Here is a 10,082-nt window from a genome sequence, read left to right as displayed (position 1 = left end):
TGTGCTGATTCGAAGAATAAATTTCTACCTTGTGCTGATAGACTAGGCAGCATACTAAACACTCGACACAGCTATATTAGATGACTATACATAAACAAACTTGTGCTGGCTGCACATAACACTTTAGTGCAAATAAATATTGTTTTGTCATAATTAAATCCTTAATTATTTTGGGGACTCAACAGTAGGGTGGGCTTATAAGCCCAATATCATGAGTTCATAACATTAACAAGGCCCAAGTTCAAGTATTTAACAAGTTAATCCAATTAAAGCCCAAGTAACTAACTAATAACCATAGTTAATTAAAATGATTAATAAAATCAATCATGAATGTAAATAATATTCTAAAAATATTATTCGCGAAAGTTTTGTGTGTTACAAAGACGTTTTGGGCAATTAAAGTCAAGTACGGGCAATCATGGCAACATGTAAATGTAATAACATACATTCGTTTAATCACAAGTATTAATAATAATAATTATTAATAAATAAACGTTGGAAAATCCAGGGTCGTTACAAGAAAGGTTATCCTATTAATACAAGACTTCATCCACAGAACACGAAGACCCTGGAATTCACTTCCACACACGTATACTCTAAGAACAGCAGCGCATAGCGCAATTATACCGGCGCTACCGGACTCATAGCATTACACTAGACATCCTTGATATACATGTAACGTTCCATGAACATAAACCCTACAACTTAGCGCGAGCCATCGATGTCCGGACTATCCGCCGATGGTGGGTCTACGTTTAACCACCCCTGTTGAGATCCTCATCTCGCGAGGGGTTATTCACGGTACTCCGGACCGGAGAGTTAAACCCAATTGACCCTTAAATCCCCCTCTATTGATGTCAAGCATGGACCGAACCCGACCCGATCATTCTATGCTTGAGCAGAGTGATAATATTTTTCGTACATTACTCTTTATAGCTTAAAACACACTTAAAGACATGTAAAGTATATTTGATAGCGCATGAATCAATCCTCCATTCAAAAAATCCTTGGCACCAACGCAAACAGGGTAAAATTGTTGTATTATGACAAAGTAGATTTTAACAAGTACTACTCCCTCCATCCCTATTTTATTATCCATTATTCCATATTAAAATGTTCCAAATTAATTGTCCACTTCTATAAATAGAAATGAATAAGAAGTTTTAGTTCTATTATGCAGTTAATGTATGCGAATAGAATTAAAGGATACAAAAAAAATAAAGGTAATACTGAAAAATTAACAGAAGAGTACTTCTATTAAAAAAAAAATTTAAAGTGTATATTTTTTGTCCGGAGAAAAATAATTAATAGGGGATGGAGGTAGTAATTTTTTAATGCGTATATGTTCTATAAAATGAATGTAGCTAACACCCATATTTGTTTGATAGTTCTTCACAATAGTAAGGATAATAAATGCCTATATTAGAAAATCTAAGGATGAAATTGTAAGTAAGTATATTTCAATTTTGAGTTTGAATACAAATAGCATAATTCCGATAGTACAAAATGTTGTTAAGTAGATAGAGTAGAAAGAATACATTAGCGGTGGACACTTCACTTGAAAAAAAACAATACCAGTTCCTACCATGTCTTTCATATCATCATCATCCATAATCAACCAAATCAAATGTTGTGAAGACACAATCGGCCGTCGACAAAAACTGGGAGTCAACGACAATATAACACTCACCTACTTCCCTGAAAAAAACCTCGTACTCCATTCTCCAACAATCAAACCACCTCGTCCACGTCGAATCATCCTCATTCGACACGGACAAAGCGAAGGAAACGTGGACGAAACTGCGTACACGAGAGTTGCTGACCCACGGATTAAACTAACTGAAAAGGGAAAACGTGAAGCTGAAGAATGTGGACAAAGAATACGACAAATGATCGAGGCTGATGGTGCAGATGATTGGAAAGTTTATTTCTACGTTTCGCCTTATCGAAGAACGATTGAGACTTTACGAGGGTTAGGAAAGGCGTTTGAATCGTCAAGAATCGCCGGTGTCCGTGAAGAACCGCGCTTGCGCGAACAGGATTTTGGTAGTGTTTTCTATCCTTATCTTTTTAGTTTGTGTACACTTGTTTGTTTGGATTACGTAGGAATGTAAGGTGCAGCTTTGGTGATTGTACGGAACAAGTAACATACTAATGCCACTAGTTAACTATCTCCAATTTTTATAGTAGTGTTTTAATGTGAAAGAATTACATTATTTTACACCAAAAGTACTGATAAAGCATAGAATAGAGGGGTCGGGTCCTGTTCGTGCTTGTCAACAATAGAAAGGGGATTTAAGGGTCAATTGAGTTTAACACTCCGGTCCGAAGTACCGTGAATAACCCCCGCGAGATGAGGATCTCAACAGGGGTGGTTAAACGTGAACCCACCATCGACGGGTTAGCCGGTTGTTGATGGCTCAGGTGAGATTGTAGGGTTTATGTTCATAGAACGTTACCTGTAGATCAAGAGTAAGTCTAGTGACGCACTATGAGTTCGGTAGCGCGGGTAAAGATGCGCTAGAAGAGAAGCGCTACTGTTTCTACTGTGCTTTGATACTAAAATAAGTATATGTGTGAGACTGAATGAGTGAGATCCGTTTTGCTGTGACTTGGGTCCTTTATTTATAGGGTAAGTCTTTTGTCTTCTATTGCCACGTAATAAGGTTAGAGGATCGTGGCCTGCCAACAGGGCAACAGTACTTCTTTGTGTGAGCTGGTCCGACAAAAGTAAAAGGTTATTTTGTCGGACCTGATTTCTGTCTGCCATGTGCACTCTGCCAGCTACAGCGTCGCCTGACATGCACACGTACTCTCAGCACAAGTATAGGAGTTGCGCCAGGCCTTTGATCTAGCGCTGGGTCGCTTTAGCGCGCTATATGCGCGTGATCTGCATGGCGATGTTGTTTGATACGCAACACGAGCTAATCGGGTATGCGTATCATTTAGTACTCCATATAAAATTTAATAATTACATAAAATTTCTTCAATGCTTGTGAAATACCCATCTTGTGATGGTTAATGCTACAATGATATAGTATAATAATTTTTATTTATTTTTTTTCTAAGCGAGGAAACCTTTCTATGAGTGAGAACATTGGCTCCTCCATAGAAGGTAAAACCTCGGGTAATCAAGCTCCCGAGCGCGAGACCTGGCATCAGATGAATTGCGCATTATGCGCACCCTCTAGTCACACTCCCTTTCTGAATAATTTGGAATGGCCAGGAATTGAACTCGGGTGATGTGTTTAAGGAATAAAGCAACAAAACGAAAAAAGAAGTTATTTATAATTATCAAAAAACTTTTATAATTGAGCTTAGTAGAAATTTAAAAAGTATGAAGTTCGTGAATAATCTATATGGCAAAGCGAATTTGTGAAGAAAAAAAAAAAAGTGATTAATCAAATTTCAAAATCTGCTGATTTTATAGTTCTCAATAGTACATGGAATGTCTACTCACGCCTTATTTAACACAAGATTATCACCAAAAATTACCACTAGTGGCGTGATGGTCTAAAATGTTGTTGGCGTTATTTATGGCATCATATAAATCATTTCTGGCTAGAAAATATATGTTGGCGTTATTAAGAATTAAATTTTGTTTGTTGTTACTGTATTTTTCATATCAAAGGGAACTTCCAAGATCAAGAACAGATGAAGATTCAAAAGGCAGTTCGAGTTCAATATGGTAGATTTTTCTACCGTTTTCCAAATGGAGAGTCTGCAGCAGATGTCTATGATCGAATCACAGGTTAGTCCCCTCATCTGTTTAAACCTGTCAATCAACACCGTAACATTAAATATCACAAAACATTAAACAAATGGTTCTGCAGGTTTTCGGGAGACACTGAGGACGGATATAGACATAGGACGATTTCAGCCACCAGGGGAGCAAAGTCCAAACATGAACTTAGTGATAGTTTCACATGGTTTAACATTAAGAGTGTTCTTAATGAGATGGTATAAATGGACAGTTGAGCAATTTGAGAGGCTTAACAACATGCAAAATGGAAATATGATTGTGATGCAAACAGGTGAAGGTGGTAGATACAGTTTGTTAGTGCATCATACTGAACAACAAATGTTGGACTTTGGTTTGACCCAAGAAATGCTTGATGATCAACACTGGTGCAACCCATAATCCCTTTCTTTCTCCCCTTCTCTGTTTTCTTTAATAATAAATTACTTAATAAAATTAGTTAATAGATGAAAAATCGAAACTGATAATTTTATATTGTTTGTGGTTTGAAGGCAAAAAACAGCAAAGCCAGGAGAACTGAACTACGAATGGTTGACTAGCGGACCGTCTTTCTTCACTCATTTAGACGATGACAAGAATGGACTTGGCATTCTATGAACAAAATGCTAGTGATGTAGTGACAATGTTTTGTACATAGTGAAAACGGAGCTTACGAGACGACAATGTGTGATTTCGAGTAAAAAAACAGGGGATAATATCCTGCAGTCGACTCTTAGTAACAATTTTCTAATGAATATATACACTTTTTATCCTTTGATGTGTAATATTGCAGAATCGATAAGTATTAGCCTCACAGAACCATTGCATTATGTGCTAACAACCTTCAACGGGTAAAAATAAAAAAAAAAAAAAAAAATCCTGCTTGGGCTACCGGAGAAGCAGAGTATCTTTTACTCAGCTGTACGGAACCTAATCGGATAATTCTGTGACTGTTTCCGACCCTTTAAAAGGCTAATATTCTATACTTATGTCTAGAGTAAAATACATATCCTAAAACACAAGACTTGAAGAAAAAAAAAATTATAATGTAAATATAAATATTGTTAAATACAAAAGGAATACAATACTAAATGTGAGTGCAAATCAAACACAAGGCAGCCAGTTAATCACAGCCACATGCATTCCTTAAATATGCACCTTAGAGATTATTAGGTTAGAAGTTATTGTGCATAAATGTAGAGCACATGAAACTGGAAACTTATAAGTTATAACCAACAACTTGATTCCATCAACATCAAAACCATTAAAGCTCTTATACAATGTTGATTATAATAATAACTTTATAGAAAAACATAAATAAAAATAGCATAATGGCGTGGACAGTGGAGGTCACTTGACACAAGGCTTTAATCTTGAAAATAACTCTACAGTCTTCACCATCAACAAGCAACCACCATAATCTACCAACATCCCAGCCCAAAAATTCAAGAATTCACATTCTTGAAGTTTTTGCCACCTACAAACATCCTAGCCCAAAAATATAAAAGTTGGGTAATTTTAAGACTGCATAAACAAGGGTTAAATAAAGCTCAATTTTTCTTTACCAATCAAGATCAATAATCGAATCTTTACAACAAATATTTTGACATAAGAAGTTAATCTCTAACTACACTCTAACAGGCTGCTGAAGATCCTTAATTCAAGAATTGTTGGAATTTTCATTTGTAATACAAAAAAGTCGCGATCTTTCTGGCTGTTGTCGACTTGTCTTAGAAAAAGCCCGTCTCCACCAAACCTCAAAGGCTCTCTGTATATTCGGACAATCGTCACTAGAATTTAAATACCGGTCAAACCAAGTAGTCAAGATTTCTTGTTGCCAAGACAACGGTAGTGTCAAAATAGTATTTCCCAATCCTTCTTCGATTAAATGACGATCTAGCCCTTTTGACGCCCTCTTCATCCACGCAAAATCATCATAAAATGGCACCAACCATGTTTGTAACAATAAACATCTCAAATCTTTACAAGCCAAAAGTTGACCTTTTCCAATTCCCACAAATAATCTTGCGGTAACTCGACTAATTTCATATCTATGAAGAGGCGCTACTTTAGAATGAACTTCGGATAATTCGGTCAATGATGCCCATGATCTCAAAAAATCCTCAGAAATTTGCCGATCGATCAATATATCAACAAGAAAATGTAAATTATCTGCTTGTCGCGCGATTTGACCAACATCTTCCAACTCGCCTTTCGAAGCTTTCAAGAAATGTTTTTTTAACAAAGTTAAACACTTGTCACAAGCGGAATATAAAGATTCTTTACTCAAATCATTATGTGACGAATTCTCACGAAGCATTTTTGCAACCAAAACTTTCATCTCCCGTCTTGCTTTTTCATCTTTACCGTCAAGAACGACGTACAAAAGTTTAAGAAGAACTTCATCGTTGTTACTTTCATCAACCCCGGATGTAAAATCAACCGAAACTCGACGTAATACTTCGTTGGGACCCGGCCCTTCGAGATGAAGCTCAGATAATAAAGATGATACTTTTTCTTCTTCGTCTTCAGCCCATGGAGCTGCTTCTAGGTACTCCAAACAAGATAAAACCCCGGCATCAAATCCGATCACTGCTGAAACCTATAAGAAATAATAATATTAAATTAAAATTAACAAACTATTGATGCCATTGTTTTTACATAACAAACATTTCAGGTCAGTTTGAACCAACCCAACGCATGGAAAAATGACCAGTAACCAGTTTGACCCATTACACAACCCACCCATTTTGACACCTCTAATGTTAAACATAGGTATATAATATCCAATATTCTCCACTTATGTGTTGAAAATATGTTCTGTCCCTCCTATACGATAAGCAAATGTTCTTATGTATCCATCTATGCCTAGTAAAAATGTTGCCTTTTTATGAGTCGTAACACGTGTAACTAACACCAATTAAGGATACTCAAAAAACAGAAACTTCCGAAAAAGATGGAATATAAGCGATTTGTCTATATCCATGGTTAATTGGTTATCCATACTTTTCAAAAGCTTATGTTTCATAAATTATATGAAAGCAAAGTGTTATAGCTCCTAAATTCTATCTATAAAGAGGATACATTCTAACTTCCTACCTACCAGCAAGGTTGCAAACTCGCTATTCAGGGAGTAATCGGTAGGGACTTTGGAAGGAGTGATCGAAAATTCGGGGATTAACCAGGGATTAATCGGATTGTACTTTTTATACATTTAAATATTAAAATTATGTGTAAATATAGATAAAAATCATAAACATAAACATAATTGTCTAAAATCATTCATTTTTGTTCAAAAACTCTAAAATTCTAGTTTAAATTCATGCTAAAATATTGACCAATTTTGACTTTGACAGACTTTGATCAACAAATCCGATTTTGACCCATTAACCAACATTCACTGATTAATTTAACGGATTCCGTTTAGAAATTCGGAACGGACTGCTCTTAAAAATGAGTAATCGAGGATTAATCGGGAGTAATCGGGGTTTTCTGAAACAGTGGCTATCAGGGACTTAACCTTACACCTACATTTAATCCATATTCGTCGGCATGTTTATTCTACGTTACGACATAAAATTCTTGTCCGGTACACATGAATTCTTAATGTCACTCATGTAAAATAAGAAATTGCATACCGAATCAATATACATCAGATCACAAGTACAATATTGTTATGGTTAACATGAGAAAACATACAAAGATACAATAACATCTATATATCTATACCTATGTATATAAAAATAAGTTACCTTCAGGATCGCAAGGACTCGAGGAACATCTTCTTTCATAAGCTTCCTCTTTAAATCTTTACAGTACATCAATCTAATTGACTCAATAAAAATCTCAATATCATCACAATCAGCAATCTCAACACTGTAAGGTTGTTGTGCTTGACCTTGCGGACCATTTTTCCACGGATAATCCGATAATTTAACCGCGAAAAAACGACTATGACCCACCAATATTTGCCTGTGAGCATTCATACTAATACTCATACCATCTTTGGAGCTCAATGTGAGCTTTACATCACTCGAATTCGGGTCATTAAATTGACCCTCGGGGCTCCGACAAGATAAGAGATCCAACAACCGTTGTTGCATCAAAGTTTGTTTGTCAACAATAATTGGTGGCGGGATCAAATGATTGTTATTGAAACTGTTAGCTTTTTTAGGGTTTGTATATAAAATGTTGCTGTTTAAACTATTATTATTGTTATTACTAGTGGGGATCTTACAATCAGGTTCATTAGCCATCATCTCAAAAAGGGTCGGACTGGATCGAGTTTTATCGACGGCGGGAGACGGCGGCGGAGACATCGGATTTAAAAGTCCGGCGGTGAGTGCAGAGTTGAAATTTGAAAAAGATGACGGGAATGTTTCTTGATGGTTAGTAATCATGTTTGTGTTATGATTAGAATTAAAGTCACGAGTTAAAAATGGGATATTGTTAGTACTTACCGGATAATCGCCGGATAAAGATTCCGGTACCGGAGACGCGGCAGGAGAGACCGCCGGTGAAAATGAATTGGGTTTTGGCTGTGGAGGCGGTTTATGTGAGGATACGGCGGACGGGCAACACCAGGAGCTTTTTTCCGGTGAAACAACAGTTGGGTGTTGCAGGTGGTTTACGGTGGCGGGAACAGGGGTTTCTTTAGGTCGCCGGCGACGGAAGTTGACAATTGTGGTGGGTTTTCTCTGGAGATGGATTTTATGAGGGTTTGAAGACATATGATAGTATTATGATATACAAAGTATGAGTTCTCAAAGCTTTGTTGGGCTTTGTGTTTTTATTTTTTTACGTTAATTGTACAATTGTTTTGTGATTCCTACATTGAAAAATTGATTTTTTAAACATAAATGCTGCTTTTACACCTTTATACTACAAGACAACTGTGTGTATTAACGGTAGTTGGGTGTGTTAGATAGATATTGATGTTTTAGTTTGATCGACGGCCCCCACAGGAATGTTGTTGTTGGTATCCCAATTGACGAGAAAAAATTCGTGATCCGCGGGTATTCGATCAGTGATAGGCGGGTAAAATCATTAAATTTTACCCGCGGACACGTGTACGGGTAAAAAATTATACCCGCCAACGGGTCCCGGGTAGGTCGTGGGTACATACTACCTGTCGCTGGTAAAACTCGATCCGCTAATTCATGAGGTTTTTTTAATTTACCCGCGAGTTTATACATATAATTATCAAACTGAAAAATGATTTTACTTTTAATGCAATAATGATTAAAAAGATAATACTACATATAAGTAAAAAACTTGATTTTCAGATCATTTTACACATGTAGCTTGTACATATAGTTCATAATTAATAAAATTATCTAAATTTTCTAAAAGAAATTTAACTAAGTTGTATATTTTTGGTCATGGGTATTCGTGGGTCACGGGCATGGGGAGAAGATTTTTTACTCGCGGGCGGGTAACGGATCTTAACGAGTAAAAAAACAACCCGACAGGCGGATCGCAAGTATATAGAACTCGTACTCATTACTCGCGGGCGCCATCCTAGTTGGTGGTGTCTATATCGCCATTATTTTTACTGTAAAGTATAAAGTAAAGTATAAGATACTTTACTGTAAAGTATATTTTATGAATTGCATATGAATTAGATGATTTAATATATTCATTAATATTTGTTCATCTATACCACATTTTTATTTATAAATATTCATATTTAATGGATTAAGGATATTAATGCATCATTAGATATTCAATAAAATTATAAACTTAACGACGATTTAGAAATTAAATATAGATTATAAAAAATATAAATGTCTAATCTTTATGTTTCTTGATTTATTACACTTGTTTTTTATAGTAATTTGTCGTCGAGTATAACTTTAATAAGCAAACTTCGTTACAATATAAATATGTGTTTAAACCAATCTAAATTTGTAACGTTTAATATTATTAGTAACAATTTAATATTTGTAACTTTTATAACCTTTATTTTTGTTAATAATAAGATATATAGGCTATATGTATATAGATATTTTAGTAAGCATATATGTATGTATAGATGTATTGAGGATGATGATAGATATAACCATAGATGATATATTGTCATGTATATCCGACCACAAAATATTTAGATTATCCATATCCTTTATTCATTCATTTAAATCATTAATATTTATTTCAAATGGATCAGATCGAGTGGATATACATAGATGGAATACATAACTATTATTTATTATTTTGGGTTAAAGCTAAAATATGTCATATACTTTTATTTTTGTTCTATTGTGGCTATATACCTCAAAAACAACACACGGTTACCATCTATTTATAGCCTACAATAAAACAAAATCGAAATTATATGGCTTAC

At 35.3% G+C, this 10,082-nt stretch overlaps 2 protein-coding genes across 2 annotated transcripts; one reads left to right on the top strand and one right to left on the bottom strand.

Moving 5' to 3' along the window:
• Positions 1–1,528: 1,528 nt before the first annotated feature.
• On the top strand, positions 1,529–4,515 carry LOC139863473 (phosphoglycerate mutase-like protein AT74H). The gene is made up of 4 exons (XM_071852108.1): positions 1,529–2,046; positions 3,632–3,751; positions 3,834–4,128; positions 4,252–4,515. Exons 1-4 carry the CDS (start codon positions 1,587–1,589, stop codon positions 4,355–4,357), a joined length of 981 nt encoding a protein of 326 aa, XP_071708209.1. The 5' UTR covers positions 1,529–1,586; the 3' UTR covers positions 4,358–4,515.
• A 660-nt stretch (positions 4,516–5,175) lies between these two features.
• On the bottom strand, positions 5,176–8,496 carry LOC139863464 (BTB/POZ domain-containing protein At1g63850-like). Its single transcript, XM_071852099.1, has 2 exons — positions 7,492–8,496; positions 5,176–6,341 (listed from the first exon to the last, which is right to left on the bottom strand). Exons 1-2 carry the CDS (start codon positions 8,467–8,469, stop codon positions 5,400–5,402), a joined length of 1,920 nt encoding a protein of 639 aa, XP_071708200.1. The 5' UTR covers positions 8,470–8,496; the 3' UTR covers positions 5,176–5,399.
• Positions 8,497–10,082: the final 1,586 nt, after the last annotated feature.

Source organism: Rutidosis leptorrhynchoides, chromosome 1 (genome assembly GCF_046630445.1).
Source record: "Rutidosis leptorrhynchoides isolate AG116_Rl617_1_P2 chromosome 1, CSIRO_AGI_Rlap_v1, whole genome shotgun sequence".
NCBI lineage: Eukaryota > Viridiplantae > Streptophyta > Magnoliopsida > Asterales > Asteraceae > Rutidosis > Rutidosis leptorrhynchoides.
The sequence above is the reverse complement of the archived record's forward strand: the minus strand, read 5'-3'. Positions and strand labels throughout refer to the sequence as shown.